The 20,843-nt window shown below is 45.9% G+C and overlaps 1 protein-coding gene across 1 annotated transcript; it reads left to right on the top strand.

Moving 5' to 3' along the window:
* Nucleotides 1-389: 389 nt before the first annotated feature.
* LOC123108401 (uncharacterized) lies at nt 390-2,003 on the top strand. Its single transcript, XM_044530194.1, has 2 exons — nt 390-1,459; nt 1,555-2,003. The coding sequence occupies exons 1-2, from the start codon at nt 1,354-1,356 to the stop codon at nt 1,878-1,880; spliced, it is 432 nt and encodes a 143-aa protein (XP_044386129.1). The 5' UTR covers nt 390-1,353; the 3' UTR covers nt 1,881-2,003.
* The last annotated feature ends 18,840 nt before the right edge of the window (nt 2,004-20,843 follow it).

Below are 20,843 nucleotides of genomic sequence, written 5' to 3'. Positions count from 1 at the left end.
CTCTGCAACCCGGAGCGTACTATCTCTGGCAATTAATATATTAGCACACATACTTCCAGTTTAACGGTAATGCGGAAATTAACAGGGCAGGTGCATATGAGCGCGTGATTAATTTGTTGTATGTGCCTGCTGGCGACCCTTGATTCAGCTGGAAGCGGTTGTTGGCACTCCACTTGGACTTACAATATGGGATTCCTAGCAAGTTGTCCCTTGTCAGGTTGCTGTTGGATTATTTGGGAAACGTAGTATAAGACGCATTGGATGATGGTATATCTCAAGGTACTAATCATCATTGTTACACGATGGGCATCGAGCGATTTGAAAGAAGTACACTAGGTGAAGATTGTTCTGCAGAGTCAACTAGAGAAACACGGGGTCCTGACGATTGCTAAATGGCCGCGACATCCTTGTAGACCGTTGACTGACTCTTTTTGACTCGAGGATTCAGACTGAGAAAGTAACAGATAGTCCTGCTAATTAACAACCTTTTTATAAAGCCGGCTGAAAGCAACATGTTTTGCTGGGGATACCGGCTTACAAGGAAGAAACATAGTTTTTCTGTCAGTTGGATGCCTAACAAATTTGCTTTGTATCAAAGCTTTGTTTCAAACATTCCAAAGAGCCCAAGCTGTAGCAGCAAATTCCATCCAAATTAGCCGCTGGACTTGCCTTGAAGTTTTGCCCAGAAATTAGGGAGACATGATGGCGCCCATGTGCACCTAAGCATGTCTTGACGCAGTCCGGGAAGAACATATTGAGCCTTGGCGCAAGAAAGGAAGCATATAGGCCATCCTCTGTCTCATGTCTCTTCTAAACTTTGACGAGGTCGCCTCTCCTTGCTCTGCCTCCGTCCTCGACTTGTTTTGCCAGCAAAACGAAATATAAATATGAGTCTGCTAGGTTAAGCTCGGATGATTGAGACCTTGAAAATATTCTTATGGAGTGAGCAATAGCTAGCAACTCTTGAAAAAGACATCCGACTTAATCTGCACGGTCACCCCAGTGCCCACCAGTGAGCAAAACTGTGCTAGTGCCACAATTATTTCTACTCTTTGGTCCAAGGGCGTGGTCTGAGGTAGTACAGTCTTTGTCTCTGCGTGCACATGGTGGTATTAACGGATGCGTTCCTCTCTTTTTCCCTCTCTAGTTATGTACTATTTGTTTGTCCTTTTGACTCGTTGAAGGCGTGTGGTAGTTTACTGAGGAAACTAAGCTGGGTTCCTGGTTGAGCTTAACTTGCATAAATAAGCGGCTAGTTTGTGGGCAGTCATCAGTGACAGAACCGCATATTACTGCTCGATCGACTAATTAAGCTGACCTTTTCCTAAGCGAGGTAGCTGGTAGTGGGAATCAATGGCATCCCCGCTGCTGGTGCTACTCAAGCCAGGAACTGTCGATGATGCTCCGGCTTCTCCAGCTGCTCAAGCCGTGGTTCGTCAGCCTCCACCCGCTCCTGCAGGTATGCAGTGCACTCAATTATCTACTCTCAGCATGCATGTTACTCATTGCTATTGATCATATCCGTGAGCGCTAACATACTCCATGGCATTGCAGTTTCAGATGGTGCTGAGCACCTCCTCCAAGGCCCTGAACACCTAGGAGGAGGACGTCCAGATGGTTCATGGAGCACACTTGAGCCCACTCTGGCTGACAACATGGTTGGCGGAAACCAGATGCTTACCAGTTCCTCCAAAAGCTTCCCTGGGCACGTAATTCGTGAACCTCCCCGCAGATTAATGGCGCCCATGCGACGCTCCCTCGTGTCGCAGCAGGGGAAGCGACCGTGGAACTATCTTGGGAGCTCAAGAATGTTTCCTAACCACCCGAGTCATGAACCCGGACATCCTTGGAGAAGAAAGGCGCAGCCTGTAAGATCCTGATACGGTGTGCTGGAATCAAGATCTCGGCTGTTGCATAGTAGTACTAGCACTGTCATAAATAGGGGTATTCATTTTGTATGCTGCTCCAGTCGAATTGATCAAGAAATGTGCGCGCTCAAAACAAAGGTGTGCGGTGTTATTGAACTTTGCTGCTTTGCATGGTACTCCTAGATGTTTGTTGCCTATCATATCAAACCTGTAAGGCTGTCAACTCAAGAAAGAATAATACCCGCAAGGTTATAACTCACATTTGTTCTCTGTAAATCAGCCTGGGTAAAAGAGGATCAGTGATGTGGGTGATGGCCTCTACTTTTTTTTCAAACCGATGAACCCCTTTCCATTAATTGCTCAACGGAAAGAACATTGTTTTCTTACATCAGGCCAACTGAGAAGCAAACTAAGGAGACAAGGAAAGGGGAAAGCGAGTTGGGGCAATAGAAGTAAACCTGCTGCGAGTGCTCGCCGTCAAAACACCCGAGCGAAAACCTTCTACCCTAGTTCTAAAAAAAGCATCATAGCAGAACCCACGCAGGGGTATATATATAAACCAAAGGCAAAACTCCAAAAGTATAACAAGGAATGAGGGAAACTACATCAGCCAACTACAGCGCGCAAGGTTCCGGGAATGAGGAGAAGCCACCAAGAATCATCATCGGCAACGCGAAGAACGCTTCCTCGTGCCATGCTCTGGCCAGCAAGCACTTTCGCAGTCTGCATCACCTTCTGTATTTCACCTTGTACTCTCTCACGGTCTTCGATCTTCAGCAGCCTTGTCCAGTACTCCCTCTGTAAACTAATATAAGAGCATTTAGATCACTACTTTAGTATTCTAAACGCTCTTATATTAGTTTACGGAGGGAGTACATAAGAAAAGAACACACAGTGTACACTATCTCGAGCGGAGTTCGAACAATATGAGCACAGAGCCGGGCAACAGGAAGGGGACGCTGTTACTAACGGCCTTGATCCTGTGGCGCATATGGCTGGAACGAAACTGCTGCACGTTCAAGGGAAAGCAGCCGAGCAGCAACGACATCCTCGGCGCAGCCAGAAGTGACATGGAGCAATGGCCACTCGCCGGAGCAAAATGCATTGAGCCCCCATTCAGGGACCTGACGTGAGAGATCGCCACTCTGTATTTTTTGTGCTAGGGGCAATTTTCTATAAGCCCATAGTTTTTTGCAGTCTCGCTCCTGATCGATTGATCAGCTAGCCTTTTTTGTACCCTCTCTTCTACTAAATCAATGAAAAGCCAGGCAATATGGATCTTTAAAAAAAAAGGTCACTTTGTTCCTGACTGTCCAAGTCTCAGTGGGCTGATGTAAAAACTGAGAGGTAAACAACCAGCTCAAACACCCCAAAACTGAACATGCAACAGGGTAAAAGAAAAAAGAAGAAGATGATTGTCAGTTTCCACTTCATTGCAAAAGGAGCATGCAGGATTACACGGCCACTGCCGTTTTTTTTCCTTTCATATTGTCTCTTGTCTGAATAGCATTTTGGAATGATTGCCACATAATGTTTTTGATCTTGAGCGGTACAGGAGCCTCCGAACTCAGTTTGTTATTCAGCCCCGTGATGTTTCGTTCTAACCACCTGTACATAGATTTTGTAGAGAAAACTTGATTTTTAGATAACGACCTCCAAGAAATCTATAGCCAGCCTTCCCACAAGAGGCAAATATAGGTTCGATCAAGATTTGCAATACTGTCAGGGGTCATCCTAAGCTGCAAGTTCCTGGCCCGATCAACAACTTCTGCCCATTGCTCAGGCATAGCACCAATCAATCTACGTCTAAACGGACAAATTTATAAATGTTACAATCCTGATTTTGACAAAAATCAACATACCAAGAAACAAGTCTTTCAGAGGTGTCAGCTGTGTTCTCATGATTAACATAACGAGTTTAACCTGCAGGCACCAAACCTTGAATTGCCATCGTTAGAACACACAATTAACCAGGCACCAAAACTTGAATTGCCACTTAAATTAGGGGTAAAACCATGAGTTAAACCCCAAATTTTCCATCTGATACTCATGTAAATTAGCAACACTCTGTCTTATATATGAACTTAACCACTCGGATGAGGTCCCCACTTTCTGCTCCGCGTCATTGCAGTTTTTGTTTTACCAGAAAGTCAAAATCTGAAAACGAGATCCGTCCCGATCAACTGTCCGTGGTTTCTCTCCGCCCAGGGCCACAATTTTTGTCTGAAGTGCATATGGTCGTCTTTTTATTCTTTGGTTGACGGGTGTGATCTGAAGCGCAGTCATCGTCTTCTCACACGGTGGTTTGAACGGCCGCGTATTCCTCTCCTTCAATTCTCTGTCTTAAATTATTTTATTTATTCGTCATTTTCGCTCGACAATTAAACACACGTACGCAGTGCTCGGTGAGATTTGGATATTATAAGTATCGACACATCAATCTCCTCTTCACAGAAGGAGGTACACTAGTGATCAACTAATTAAGCTGTCCTTTGCCTAGCTGGCTAGTGACTTAGTGAGGATCAATGGCATCCCGGCTGGAGTCACTCATGAAGCGACTGTGGAGCTATCTTCCCTCTTCTCTTAGCAGTTCCAGGAGCGACCCTCCGCAGCAGATTCCTGATCCTACCGATGATCCTCCGGCCGATCAAGTCGGGGACACTCCACCCGCTCCCGAAGGTATGCAATCAGCTACTTATCTACTCTCAGCCTGCATGCATACATTATCCACATCTTTTCGCCCCCCCAACAGTGTGATAATAATCCGTGGCGTTGCAGTTTCAGATCTTGAGCACCTTCCAAGTCCTAACCACATAGGACGCCTTGATGGTGCAGTTGAGGCCGATCTGGCCGTCAAGCCGAAGCTTGGCAGTTCCACCAGTTTTCCTCGACACAAAATTCATGATCCTGTGGGCGATTACTCCTCTCAGGAAGGATCACGAAGGCTTGCCATAGGGCATCCCGATGGGACCCACCAAGGGTCCGTGCACCGTCGTGGCGCGAGCCTCCCCTAGGGTTTCTTCGGATGCTTCTCAGCCGAGGCCTTCATCTATATATAACATCTTTAGATTTTTTTATGGAAGAAATATTGTTTCTTCGCCATCCAGTCGAAGGAGGAATTCATTGCCCAACTTTAGCAATATCACCATCACCCTGTACCTGATGAGGTTCGAGTGGTCCCACCTCCCGGACTATGGGTTTATAGTACTAAATATGTATAAATCTCTCTTTGTATGTTTTTTTATGTATACATCATGTGAGCTGCAACATATGAATATGATTATCTATGTGGTTTTGTGATGGATATTTTGTCATGAGTTGAATAATTTCAAATATTTTTCTAGGCAAATTTCATATACTGTTGTTCATTTTGATTGTAAGATTGGTTTGTCAATGTGTATTGGATCTCTGCACTACTAGTCTAATTATGGACAAGTTACAGTGAGGGGATAATAATGAGAACAATGTTTGTGCAAAAAAAAAAGGAAAAAAAACAGTGTGTATTAGATGAAGTAGACAGAGGGGCAGTATGATTAACCTGGTGACAAAGAAGATTAAAGAACTTGTTCCCCTTGGTATACTTTCTTGGCTCGTCTCACTGAGGATAAAAAGTGAGTTTTCTAGCTATCTCGGTATTGTTTTGTGGAATAGATTTACTCTCAACAATGTGTCCGAATTCTTATTGCAGTTCTCGGTAGCTTGACATTTATTACTTGGGTGTTCATGGGCATTCTGCATAACGTGGAATATTACCCAAGTGATTTACTGTGTGTTGGGATCTTAGATGTATGGACACAATGAAATCGACGTACAATTATTGGTATGACTATGTGCATCACTGGGTTGATCAAATATCATGTTTATGCTTATTATTTTGCGCCACCATGAGAGCGACGATGCTATGGACTAGCAAGATCTGGCTCTCGAATTCATGATGGTTCCGCTCCAAAAGGGTCTCCCATAAGACAGGATGAGTGTCGGTGATATATAAGTCAAATTACCTATCGGCCTGCTCAAGTGGAACCCACAAAGGTCCAAAGATACCGCACCAGCATTAGGAGAAGCGCTACTGCAAAGGAGGAGTCTTAAGATCATACCGACATCAAGGGAACTAGAAAACACTCTACAAAATTTAAGGAAAGTGTCAAATGTGGTGTATACTGATACCATGTCTGACTCCTACCCCTGTAAGCCACATCGCACCAACATGGAGCTTTCCATAACTTCTGATGTATAAGGGATACTAGGGGCATCCTAGAAGGGGAGCTCTTCCTCTCCATAGATTTAACCTACACCATGTAGCAGAATTCCGGCGCTTCACACTCGAATGCCCATCATCATCATAACTCGTCGGGTCCCCACCATGCACTGTAACTCTCGATATTCTCCACATATATAAGTAAAAAGAAAGGCAGGAAGTGGGGCATTTACCCGCATCGGGGGTTGAACCTAGGTATAGATCGTGTGTCTTTATGTTCTGTGCTTAAGACTCCCTAGTCTGCTGATGTTACATCCCCTCGACTAAAAATTTCACGTAAAATCACTCGACTACTAGCGTTTACCATTGGGGCTTTACACGAACAGGGCAGATCTATGACAAGGGACATGATATCATCGGCATCAGATAATGAATCGTCCAAAAACACAACGACCAGCTAAGAATCCCAATAGGAGGACTCGGTGCGCCTTATGAGAATGCATGTTGCAGTTTCAATTTTCATGAAAAAACAAAATAGTTTCACTACTACAGAATCATACGCAAAAACATGTTACATGTGTTGGGTTATTCGCTAATAATTGGTTAACCATCGGTATTGACAATCTTTACCACACGAGGACCACGTATGCGTGCGGATATAAGTACTAGAAAGACAATGAGTAGACTATACATCAACAGGGTCCAAGCCTATGTTCTGCTTCTCCCGTTGAGGTGGTCCTAGAACAGAATCTCAAGATTTGCCACCCTCACACCCTTATCAATGGACTTAGTCAACAATGCAAGCGATGAAGCTATAGACTGGCGAGATCTGCTTTTTCAAGACGAGGTAGTTCCGCTCCCACAAGATCTCCCACAACACGATGAGGGGCAGGGAACCCGTCTTCCATGCCACGACATCCTACACTTTACCCCCGAATGCAAGGAAACAATTTTGGCGGAAAGGCATGATGCCATGGCTAGCCGGTGATCTCCTCCTATATGCTATTGGCTATATGACATTGGATGAAGAGATGTGTTGACGGTTTCAAGCTCCCTGGCAGAAAGGGGGACTGAAATAGTAATTCAACACCCACAACGTGTGAGCTGATTCCCGCGGCAAAGCCTGTCAAAAATGAGTAACAAAGAACTTGTTGCTCACTAGACCCGAGACATGTTATTCTTTTTTTAGTTGAGACATGCAAACCAAGATCTTGAAATTGGTGCAAATCGACCCCTTGGATTGGAGATTGAAAGAGGAATGTGTCGTGTAGATGCCAAAGGCATTGGTTGTCCGAAGGATCTTACCAATATAAGAAAAGGAGGCTCGGAAGGTCAAGGAGGTTTCCCACATGTATGAGAAAGTCCAAGCCTCCAAGGACTATCTAAGAGCAACTACAACCAGCATCATCAAATCCTCCTCAAATGTCCGCTGACGTGACCGGTCAATGACCGGACACGAGAGGGAGGGAAAAAAAATGACCCAACCGGACCCTTCATATCATCCCTATACGTCCGGGCTGTCCGTGAACCCTTATATTGACGACAATTATAGGGAGGATATGAGGGCTCGCGGACGTGCCTGAATGCGCCCGGTCAGTCTGCCACATAGGATGTGGCCCACCCTGAACCGCTTTTTTTCTTTCTTTTTTCTTTCCTTCTCTCTCTTTATCTCCATCAATTATGTGCAAGTGACTGGACATATGAGAAAGAAAATGAGAAGTGTTACTGCATGTACGGACAAATAGAGGCTCAAAACAGACATGCCCAGTCACTGATCAGGCGCATCTGCGGGCCTTTTAGGGGGTCGGATTTCGTAAGTCTGGCTGTAGATGCCCTAAGGGTCCCAAACACTTCGAGATCCATGTGATCCTTTTCATACATTTGTTTACATTTAGAATCATGGGATTTATAGAAATCAACCCCCAATGCACTTCTCTCCCTCCCATCCATTACTCTATGCATTTAATTTATTTACTTTGTATGGAATGTCCAAACACCATATTTTAGAAACCAACACACAATCCAACTCTCTGCCTCCCATCCATTCATCCATGCACATTTTTTGTTCAAACTTAAAAATGGTCATGTAGTTTAAATCGTCAATTTAGATCCATTTTCCCCATTAATTGTGTTTATCTAGACGAGATCTTCCAAAAGAAGAGCAGTGTTCAATATGATCACAAAATCTAAAATTGTCATATTTTGATTGTAGAATTGAACTTTCTGAACCAATTTTATCGATGCAAAGTTTCATATAACTTTCAGTGTCTTCTGTTGTGGTGTCATGGTTTCCAATTTTGGTACATGTTCCAATGATTTTTGGAACATACAATTTTCATATCCTATTACTCGAATGAGATATTAATTTTTGGAACTTTTTGAAACCATTTTATTTGTCGATGCAAGTTTCTTATGGTTTCATTGAAGTTTTGGTACGTGTTTGCATTTCACAGTGGTTCAAGTTTCACTCGAGCTATTTATGTATGTTTGATATCACTTTCAATGAGTTTTGCTATGTTTTATTATTATTTCATACAGATTTTTTTGCATAGTTTCAGTGTATTTCCTACTAGTTCGAGTTTCACTCAGATTTATATCATAGCTCGGCTTAAACTATTTGAACACTAGTCGTAACCTAAAAGAATCCTTATTGAAACATGCACGATTTTTTTTAAATGAAGGGTATATAGTCCAGGGGCTTCGACATACATGGGAACTTCTGCTTTTGTGAAAAGGTTTGTGAAAGTTGCTCTTGAAAGCCTTGCTCCGTCTTGTGGACTTAACCACTCTTACGAGGTCATCCCTTTTTGTTGTGCTCCCTCGTCAAACATAAAACTTAAAATATGAATCCGGTATGAAAGCTCAGACGACATACGAAACTGAATGGAGCAATAACACCTCCAAAAATGATATCTGTCCTCCTAATTTGCACGGTCACCCGAGTGCCAACCAATGAACAAAACTCTCTCCACCTGGTGTTTCTCCGCACTATGCCAGAATTCTTTTATCTGAGTACGGTATTGTTTCTATTCTTTGACGGGTGTGGTCTGAGGTGCTCAAGTATAGTCTTCGTCTTCGCATGTCGGTTTGAACGGCCGCGTTCCTCTCTTTTACCATGTTTACTTATTTCTTCACTCGCTGTTTTGACTCAATGAGGGCACGTTGTAGGGTTTTGGTTCACTTCACTGTGACGGGTCGCTAAGCTGGGATATATAAGCAGCTTGTTTGGAGACAGTAATCACACATCAATTTCCTCTTGACAGAAGTACGGTCTACTGATTGATCAACTAATTAAGCTTTCCTCAGACTAACTAGCTGCTAGTGAGAATCAATGGCATTCCAGCTGGTGCTACTCAAGCCAGGAACTGTCCATGATGCTCCTGCTTCTCAAGCCAGGGACACTCCGGCCGCTCCTGCAGGTATGCACCCAGATATCTCCTCTCAACATGCATGTAGGCATTACACACTTCTTCTTCTTGCGGGGTCACACATGTTCTTCTTGCTACTCCATCCGTTTCTAAATATAAGTCTTTATAGAGATTTCAATACGAACTACATACGGATGTATATAGACATAGTTTAGTGTGTAGATTCACTCATTTTGCTCCGTATATAATCCATATTGAAATTTCTAAAAGACTTATATTTAAAAACGGAGGGAGTACTTATGTACTGTCAGCATGCATGCATGCGTTATGCACATCTTCTTGCTACTGATCATATTAGCACCCTAACATACTCTGTGGCGTTGCACTTTCAGATCCTTTGCTGCAGGATCATTCTCCCAACAGAGAGGTTTACGGAAACTAGATGCTTACCAGTTCCAAGAGCTACCCTCCGCGCAAGATTCATGATCCTCCCCGTAATAAATGGCGTCTATGCACTCCGGACTGGTCCAACTCATGCTGCGGCAGCTAGGGAAGCGACTGTGGAACTGTCTTACCTTCCTTAGCTACAGGAGCAACCCTAGAGCACCCGATTCATGAACCCGGGCATCTTTTGCAAAAACCGCACCGCCTGTATGATCCTGATATAGTGGGCTAGAATAAAGATCTCGGCTGTTACATACTATTGTTGTCATATATTGTTTTTCCTTTTGGCACAACATGTCATGTATCGTATTGATTTTGTATACTGCTCCAATCGAATTGATCAAGAAATGTGCAAAATCACTCTGAGTTTTGTTTTCAAAGGGAGGTTCAAGTTATTGAACGTTGCCTCTTTGCGTACTCTTGTGTTGGTTGTCTGTAAGATCCTGATATAGTGGGCTAAAATAAAGATATCGGCTGTTACATGCTATTGTTGTCATATTGATTTTCCTTTCGACACAACATGCATGTCATGTATAGTATTGATTTTGTATACTGCTCCAGTCGAATTGATCAAGAAATGTGCACGTACACTCAGAGTTTTGTTTTCAAAGGGAGGTGCAAGTTATTTAGTGTTGCCTCTTTGCGTCTTGCGTTGGTTGCCTCTTTGCATCTTGTGCTGGTTGTCTCTTTGCATCTTGTGTTGGTTGCCTCTTTGCATCTTGTGTTGGTTGTCTCTTTGCGTCTTGTGCTGGTTGTCTGTTACAAACCGTATCAAACATGTAGCTCACATAGGTTCTTTTTTTTTTGCGGGGGGCTCACATAGGTTCTTTGTGGGTAGTACTCATTGAGAAAGAACATTGGCCTGTGATGCATTGGTGGGATGACTCACAACTTGGAGAAAACCACAAAACTCCATATCCATCGACTATATGTGAGAAATATTTCTAAAATACCACAACAAAACCATTTCTTACATATATACGTACTATCTAGTAACACTAACTCTAACATCCTATAAACACTAAACCTAACATGCAAAATTTCATCTACAAGATCACATCCTTTAGACACTAACCCTAAAATTTGGAAAGGTAACCCTAACATAAAAATTTTCATCTACAAAATCATATCGTCTAGACACCAACATAGCAGTTTGTAACACTAACCCTAACATATAAAAACTTATATACATTTGATGAAGGGAAGGTATCCACTCCTTTCTCCGGGGAGTAGAGTAGAGAAGAAAGGTCAGCAATGATGTGTACCTGCTCCTCAGTCGGAGTGCACTGGAATGCAATGTGCACCATGTTGGAGCTCAGCACGTGGTGTGTAGTACGTTGGAACATAGGGCATTAGTGTGTACCTCATCCGAGCCCTAGTGTAGCACATCGTCTACGATAGCCTATTGGTTTATGTTACACACAATTTTCCTTGAGTTTAACCCTAATATTCTCGAGATTTATCTCGGCTGGTCTTATTAACAATTACCATTTAGTTTCTTTTTCTTTGTTTTCTGTTTTGCATGGTTTTTAGGTGGATTGTATCTCCTGTTGACTTCTCATGATATTTGGAGTTGATTCTGTGGTGAAACAGGGAAGAGCTGGGAGCATGATTTGTTGGATTTCACGAGAGGGACCTCATCATCAAACTGTGTCTCGTCGAGGCGAACAACTTTGATTTTTTGGATCATCTCATTGCAAGGACTTATGCAATTTCTAGAGCCAAAACACTGAATGAACAAACCAGGGCAGGGACCAGTAGCAAAGCCGAGAAGCGGTAAGATTATACACGCTCTTACCCCGCCTAGATAGACAAGAAAACACATGTAAACTTCTTCGTGCAATCCCTGTTTTGCATGTCGTTTCATGTGCTTGATTCGTGAGAAGACAAGGAACACGCTAAAGACATATAACGGCCACATCTTAGCCCTTGGATCTCAAGGAGAGGAGGAGGATACGTTAAGGAGAGACAGGAGTGTGGATTTGTATTCATCTTCAACCCAAGCCGCCACAATCGTTCACCCATTTGCAGTAAGAGTACAGCTCCAATCAGATCAAGGGGCATTCAAGGGATGCTCATTGTTTTGCACAAATCTAATATTAAAATGGGTCGGACTATGTGCTCAACGGGACATAATTCTAGTCGTCTAGGACATTTGGGTCGGCTCCATACCCCTGAATGGAGCAAAGAGGCCAGTAGAGACCAGGTCCGGACTGGCCCATTCCCATTCCTACATATCAAAGCGGAGAGTGTAGAAATAACAATCAGACATCCACGACGCATGAGCTGATGGGTGCATCAATGCAAACTGAGGCAGAGGTGGAGCAGCAAGGCAAAGAAGTTACAGCTCACCGGAGTCCATACATGCCAGACTGAGGTTCTGAAATCTATGTGCATCGAACCCTTGAACTGGAGATCATGGACGAAGCACATTGTGTAGATGCGAGAGACATTTGGTGTCCAAAGGATCTTGCGGATAGAAAGAGTTGTACCACATGCTGGATTCCTCTTTCATCACTATAAGCATTTTAAAACCGAACCGTAAAACCATACCAAATAGAAACCAAACCGAACCAATTTTCTGGTTTCTGATTTTTGGTATGGTATGAAACTTTGTTACCGTTTTGAATTTCAGTTTTTTCGGTAATACCGAAAAACAGAATAGTTAACCAAATATAAAAAAGATATTTATATTTCTTGAGCGAACAACCATACAAGCAGTCGATCACGTGAGTAACTAGTCACAATCCTATATAGACCTCACATGTACTCTTCACTAAGTAGTACTAAAGTTTCTAACATCGTTCTTATACACTAACTGGCCTGTGACCACACTGCATAAGCATTAGAGGAGTTGCGATCTCACTCAGGCCTATGGGAAAGTTAATGGACAGACCAAAGGCTCAAAAGAGCCTATAACGAGTATCTGCTACCGAGTCCAAATGCTCCCTCGTGAACAATAAAATCAAAAAACAAAAATTATAACAAACTTTCAGAAATGTCATGTGTGCTTGCAAACATTTATCATGAAATGACATTCGTGGAAGTCGTGAAAAAATCAATGCTCCTAAAATGCTATGTTTGAAAGCATTTTGGAGTGCTGATTGTGCTTTTTTGCCATGACTTCCACGAATGTCATTCATGATGAAAATTTTCAAGCACTCAAAATATTTGTCAAAGTTTGACACAAAACAAATTCATTTTTTTGGATTTTATTGTTAATCCTGAGCTCATTTTTCTTGTACAAAAGTCAAATTCCCTGCATGCATACATATTGTATATTATACTGTTTGTATAAAAAGAGGTATGTGTTTTGAGTCATAACGTTGTCAATATTGCTGTGTCATTTTTAAATTCACGTCAACTTCGGTTACTACGGTATATGTACCAAAGCTATACTGAAATAATTTGATAATACTATATCGAAACCGAACCGTACTTTAATTTCAAATACCGTTAAGTACTAACCAAAGTACTAACCAAAGTATCAAATATCCTTCGTCCCCCGCTCGTATGGTTTGGCGCGGGCCAGATCTAGCGGCTGGGCATGGCGCTCGATGCCGGCGCGGCGGCGCCCCGAAGCAGGCCGGCGATGGTGGTGTTCGACAGGCGGAAGGCGGCATGGTGGTGGTGCAGCCCGGTGGTGGCGTCGGCGTCGGTGCCCCCGGCAGCGCTTCGGCGTTGCATCCAGCGCCGCGGGTCGCGGGCGGCCCTCTCGCCGTGGTGCTCTGGTGGGGGGGGGGGGGGGGGGGGGCGACAGCGGTGGTGGTGGGCTGCCCCCACCCAGTCGGGCCCTCGCGGCTGGGTGGCGGCGCTCGGCTCGGGTGGATCCCCCAGTGGCGTCTTCAGGCGGCGGCGGAGACGGCTCCGCAACCCTCCCTCTCCGACTTCTGGCGACGGCCGATGCCTCATGATGCTCTGGCCCTTTGAAACGGGGGCGGAACTCGGTTCCGGGGGGGGGGGGGGGGGGGAGTTGGAGCCAACATGGGTGTCGGTCGTGGCCATGGGCCACTTCTCCGCCTTCCCCTTCCCCTGGTCGATGTGGTTGTGGTCCTCCTCGAGGCAGCTTGGCCGCCGGCGGCTCTGGAGGTGGTTGGGGTCGTGGATCCGGGCAAAGTTGTGGCCTTTGGTGGCTTCGGGGTGGTCTCATGGCGGGGCGGCGGCCCTGGTGCCGGGAGTCGTGCATTGGTCGTGGGCGGGCTGCGCGGCTCGGATGCGGGCAGGCAACCATGGCCGCTTGGGCGGCGTGGCTGCGGGTGTTGTCGGACCGGGGCGGCGGAAGTGTTGAAGCACCGGGGTTCATCACCTACCCAGTGTGTCTGGTCGACGGTGACGGCGTCCGTGGACGTTGTGTCCTTCTTGCAGGCTCTGTCGTGGTGCTTCTTCCTCTTCCATCTTACTCCGGGTGAAAACTCGATCCTCGGATCGGACGGTGGCGACGTTCATGGCCGTACCCTTCCTGGAGGCACCGTCCTGGAGTCCTCGGTCCGGCATGTCCGTTACACATCCTCCCGGACGATCGCTCCTCGTGGTGGTGTTCTCCGTCGGCTCTTAGCGGTTTCGTTTTGCTCATCTTTTAGGTGCTTTGTAGTCGTTGTGGTTGTGTGTCGGTGCCCGGCATTCATGTATCTTGCCTTGGATGTGTGGTGTGCGTTTGTATCGGATGCTTTGTTGTTGTGGTTCGTGCTTTATAATATAAAGCGGGGGAAACCCTTTTTCATAAATATCATACAAATAAAAAATACAGTATAAATCAAACCATATAAACCGAATGCACAGAGTTACTCTTTCATACCGTCCGTCACCACTCACCACTCCCACCTCACCAGCTACGCTCGGTCTTGCGAACTTAACCACAAGGTCGCCTCTTCCTACTCCCCCTCCGTCGTTGACTGGTCATTGCAGTATTGCCACTCCGATGATGTCGTCTCTACCTGCTCCGCCGCCATCGCATTTTTGTTTTTGCCAGAAACACGAAACTAAAATATGAATTCAGTAGGTTAAGCTCATACGTACGGCAGAGATTTTTTAAAATTCTATGGACTGAGCAGTATGTATAGCTAGCAACTCTAAAAACGTCTGATATCCGTCCCAATCTGCATGGTCACCACCCCCAGCGCCCACCAATAAACAAAACCCTGGCCACATGTTGTGGTCTGAACACTGAACTAGTAGGTGCTAGGAGCAGTCGTCGCCTTGGCGTGGTGGTTTGATTTGAACGGCCCTTGTTGATTTCTTCTTCACTCGTCGTTTTGACTCGATGAACGCACGTGCAAGCTCACTTCACTGGGAGAGCGAGGATATATAAGCGGCTTGTTTGGAGACAGTCATCACACATCAACCTCCTCTTGGCAGTTGGCACACTGCTGATCAACCTCCTCTTAGTAGCGAGAGGGAGAATCAATGGCATCCCGGCTGGAGCTGCTCATGTCGCAGGGGATGCGACTGTGGAGCTATCTTACCTCCCCATCCGCCGCTGCAGCAGGAACCGGAGTTGCTGTTGCATCCTCCGTTACTCTTGCCAGTTCCAGAAGCCAGCCTCCGCACCCGATTCGTGAACCCCCTAGACACAGGGCAAACGCGGGGAGGGCTCAAGAGGCAGAGAAACGGTGAGCCTTACAGTTTGCAGAGGATTCTCTGACGCGCAGCCGCCTGTAGGATCCTTCTAAGTTGAGCAGCTAGAATCGAGATCGAATTTGTATACAATTTTGTTTTTGACGCAACATTTCATAGTAATGGTTTTATATGCTGCTCCGATCAAGATTATCAAGAAGTGTGCAGTTTAGAATTCTGTTTTGAATGGGAGGTGTAAGCTGGCTATTGAACTTTGCCGTTTTGCATCCTGTGTTAGCTGTGTGTTAAAGGCTCGTATCATACCTGTATGTCACATGTTCTTCTTTATCTCAAAAAAAAACTCATGTATGTTCTCCCTAAATCAACCTCTCGGTTCGAGGAACGACCATGTGTTAAAATTAATCTGAGGCGCGCAGTCTATCTATCGAAGATCAAGCAATTGCAACAAGCATAACATCGAGATTTGTTAACGAGGTTCACCGATATGGCTACACTTTCGGGGCCTGACTACGGGCGCTCCTGTGCTCCTCCCCGTGACACCGTTATAACACACGCCGACAGCTCCCTGCCTGCCTATGCTAGTATGTTGGCTTCGGTTACATCGTGTGTCTATCCTCAATATATAATATTATAGCCCTAGGATACACGTGTCTTAATAGGGCACGATTGCTACCCTGTCTACGCACAGTTTGAATCTAAGTCCAACTATGACCTAGCTTGTACAAATATATTTGATACAATTCATACAAACTCCACCTTGATGAATAGTCTCCACCACCTCAAATTCATCCATGCATCAAATCTCCATGTATATTGGACTTGAGATTATACCATGAGCACCGCTGCTACTTTCAGACTCCATGTGACTCCACCTGCAATTGTAGTCCCTTCTCGTCTTCTTCACAGTCAACTCTGGAGCAAAGTTAAGCTACTCTTTTACTCTAGTTTGCGGTCCTGACTTCCGGAGTATCCGTCCAACGCCATGACAAGCCATTTATTGTCCGCATGGAAATGAACAACTTACATATTGGACGCATATAAGAGTTACCTGAACTCAACATCCTTGCCCATTCTTTACTGTCTGTCTCAAACTTGAAAGAATTTCACCATTGCCATGCGTCACCCTGAGTCAAATTCGCAGTTGTCTCAACCTTTTCTGAATAGTCTCCAACATGTCCCACCGTTATAACACTCCGCCTCCTTCTGTCTTGTCATAGGCACTTTAGCATGTGCACTGAACATCACATAATATACGGCCATGTACTCTCCCAGCTTTTCACAATTTCAGAGTTTCCTACCACTTTCTTAGATTCTCCATGGTCAACTCTCGTCCACCAACTAGCACCGATAAACTTAGTCACCAACTTGAATCTGGTACTAGTCAACACTGCTTTAGCACCATCTACACACTTTGTCTGATCACCAGTGCCTTGGTCTATTGATGTGTCATGTGCTTACCGCACGCCTCGTCGTTATCACTTCGCCGAGCCTTTGCTGTCCTGGTCGAGTCTCCAGGGCCGCGAACCAACATCACTTAACCTCTACTGCAGAGAACCACCGATCATCACCAACCGATGCCGAGTATTACGTTTCCATTAGACCACTATGCCGCAGTCCAATCCGCGTATCTCTCGCTATCCTGCTGAAATAGGTTTCGGTTCTCCGACATCTTACACTGTAGCCCCTCCATCAGCACAGAGTGACGTGTTCCGCTAGACTCCAGCTTCACCTTCAACATGACTCCATGTAGCTGGCCACGCGCCCCGCGCCCTGTCGACTTCATGCTCCCTCCTATGCACACTGCCTTGAATGGACCCTCATCATAGTCTTGTTGAAGCCGCACAAGCCCTCAAGTTTGTACCATGTGTTTCCATGACATAGAAGTCAATCACCATCGGCATCATGTTCCTATGTCTTCATCGTTGGAATCACGACCATCTTCTCCTTTGACCAACATCCATGTCGATCCATCAGACTGTTGGGGAACGTAGTAATAATTCAAAATTTTCCTATATGTCACCAAGATCAATCTAGGAGATGCTAGCAACGAGAGAGAGGGAGTGCATCTTCGTATCCTTGAAGATCGCTAAGCGGAAGCATTACAAGAACGCAGTTGATGAAGTCATACTCGCGGCGATTCAAATCGCGGAATATCCGATCAAGCGCCGAACGGACGGCGCCTCCGCGTTCAACACACGTACAGCCCGGGGACGTCTCCTCCTTCTTGATCCAGCAAGGGGAGAGGAGAAGTTGAGGGAGAACTCCGGCAGCACGACGGCGTGGTGGTGGTGGAGCTCGTGGTTCTCCGGCAGAGCTTCGCTAAGCACTACGGAGGAGGAGGCGCTGGAGGAGGGAGGGGCTGCGCCAGGGAAGGGGGTGGCTGCCCTCTCTCTCCCTCACTATATATAGGGGGAAGGGGGGAGGAGGAGGCGCCCTAGGGTTTCCCTAGGGGAGGGGCGGCGGCCACAGGGGAAACCCTAGATGGGTTTGGGCGCCCCCACCCCTAGGAAACTTGCCCCCCCAAGCCGGGAGGGGAGGCTGCCCTAGGGGAGGCGCCCCACCTCTCCAGGTTACGTGAGAGGGTGTGGGAGGGGCGCACGGCCCCTTAGTGGGTTGGTGTGCCCCCTCCCCTTGGCCCATAAGGCCCCCCAACGCTTGTCGGGGCCTCCGAAACACCTTTCGGTCACGCTGGTCGTCACCCGGTACTCCCAGAACAATTCCGGACTCCAATACCCTTCGTCTAATATATCGGTCTTCATCTCCGGACCATTCTGGACTTCCTCATCACGTCCGGGATCTCATCCGGGACTCCGAACAACCTTCGGTAACCACATACTATTCCCATTACAACTCTAGCGTCACCGAACCTTAAGTGTGTAGACCCTACGGGTTCGGGAACCATGCAGACATGACTGCTACCTCTTGAGCACTTGCGTTGGTTTTCCCTTGAAAAAGAAAGGGTGATGCAGCAAAGTAGCGTAAGTATTTCCCTCGGTTTTTGAGAACCAAGGTATCAATCCAGTAGGAGGCCACGCACGAGTCCCTCGCACCTACACAAACAAATAAATCCTCACAACCAACGCGATAAGGGGTTGTCAATCCCTACACGGCCACTTACGAGAGTGAGATCTGATAGATATGATAAGATAATATTTTTGGTATTTTTATGATAAAGATGCAAAGTAAAATAAAAGGCAAAGGAAATAAATAAGTATTGGAAGATTAATATGATGGAAGATAGACCCGGGGGCCATAGGTTTCACTAGTGGCTTCTCTCAAGAGCATAAGTATTCACGGTGGGTAAACAAATTACTGTTGAGCAATTGACAGAATTGAGCATAGTTATGAGAATATCTAGCTATGATCATGTATATAGGCATCACGTCCAAGACAAGTAGACCGACTCCTGCCTGCATCTACTACTATTACTCCACACATCGACCGCTATCCAGCATGCATCTAGAGTATTAAGTTCATAAGAACAGAGTCACGCTTTAAGCAAGATGACATGATGTAGAGGGATAAACTCATGCAATATGAAATAAACCCCATCTTGTTATCCTCGATGGCAACAATACAATATGTGCCTTGCTTCCCCTACTTGTTGGAAATATGCCCTAGAGGCAATAATAAATTGATTATTATTATATTTCCTTGTTCATGATAATCGTTTATTATCCATGCTAGAATTGTATTGATAGGAAACTCAGATACATGTGTGGATACATAGACAACACCATGTCCCTAGTAAGCCTCTAGTTGACTAGCTCGTTAATCAATAGATGGTTACGGTTTCCTAACCATGGACATTGGATGTCGTTGATAACGGGATCACATCATTAGGAGAATGATGTGATGGACAAGACCCAATCCTAAGCCTAGCACAAGATCATGTAGTTCGTATTCTAAAGCTTTTCTAATGTCAAGTATCATTTCCTTAGACCATGAGATTGTGCAACTCCCGGATACCGTAGGAGTGCTTTGGGTGTGCCAAACGTCACAACGTAACTGGGTGGCTATAAAGGTACACTACGGGTATCTCTGAAAGTGTCTGTTGGGTTGGCACGAATCGAGATTGGGATTTTGTCACTCCGTGTAAACGGACAGGTATCTCTGGGCCCACTCGGTAGGACATCATCATAATGTGCACAATGTGACCAAGGGGTTGATCACGGGATGATGTGTTACGGAACGAGTAAAGAGACTTGCCGGTAACGAGATTGAACAAGGTATCGGTATACCAACGATCGAATCTCGGGCAAGTACCATACCGCTAGACAAAGGGAATTGTATACGGGATTGATTGAGTCCTTGACATCGTGGTTCATCCGATGAGATCATCGTGGAACATGTGGGAGCCAACATGGGTATCCAGATCCCGCTGTTGGTTATTGACCGGAGAACATCTCGGTCATGACTACATGTCTCCCGAACCCGTAGGGTCTACACACTTAAGGTTCGATGACGCTAGGGTTATAAAGGAAGTTTGTATGTGGTTACCGAATGTTGTTCGGAGTCACGGATGAGATCCCGGACGTCACGAGGAGTTCCGGAATGGTCCGGAGGTAAAGATTTATATGTAGGAAGTCCTGTTTCGGCCATCGGGACAAGTTTCGGGGTCATCAGTATTGTACCGGGACCACCGGAAGGGTCCCGGGGGCCCACCGGGTGGGGCCACCTGCCCCGGGGGGGCACATGGGCTGTAGGGGGTGCGCCTTGGCCTACATGGGGAGGGAGGGCATCCATACCTGAGCCCTTGGCGCCTCCCTCCCTCCCGTGACACCTCCTCCTCTCCCGTAGGTGCTTGGCGAAGCCCTGCAGGATTGCCACGCTCCTCCATCACCACCACGCCGTTGTGCTACTGCTGGATGGAGTCTTCCTCAACCTCTCCCTCTCTCCTTGCTGGATCAAGGCGTGGGAGACATCGTCGAGCTGTACGTGTGTTGAACGCGGAGGTGCCGTCCGTTCGGCACTAGGATCATCGGTGATCTGAATCACGACGAGTACGACTCCATCAACCCCGTTCACTTGAACGCTTCCGCTTAGCGATCTACAAGGGTATGTAGATGCACTCTCCTTTCTACTCGTTGCTGGTCTCTCCATAGATAGATCTTGGTGTTACGTAGGAAATTTTTTGAATTTCTGCTACGTTCCCCAACAGTGGCATCATGAGCTAGGTCTATTGCGTAGATTCTTTGCACGAGTAGAACACAAAGTAGTTGTGGGCATTGATGTTGTTCAATATGCTTACCGTTACTAGTCCAATCTTGTTTCGACGGTATTGTGGGATGAAGCGGCCCGGACCGACCTTACACGTACTCTTACGTGAGACAGGTTCCACCGATTGACATGCACTTGGTGCATAAGGTGGCTAGCGGGTGCCAGTCTCTC

Source organism: Triticum aestivum, chromosome 5A, assembly GCF_018294505.1.
Source record: "Triticum aestivum cultivar Chinese Spring chromosome 5A, IWGSC CS RefSeq v2.1, whole genome shotgun sequence".
NCBI lineage: Eukaryota > Viridiplantae > Streptophyta > Magnoliopsida > Poales > Poaceae > Triticum > Triticum aestivum.
This window is presented reverse-complemented; position numbering and strand designations above follow the sequence as displayed.

Excerpts from the sequence above, each read along its gene's own strand:
- LOC123108401 (XM_044530194.1), top strand. The coding sequence starts at position 1,354 with ATGGCATCCCCGCTGCTGGTGCTACTCAAGCCAGGAACTGTCGATGAT. Across the intron at positions 1,460-1,554 it reads GCCTCCACCCGCTCCTGCAG|TTTCAGATGGTGCTGAGCAC; the intron begins GTATGCAGTGCA and ends ATGGCATTGCAG.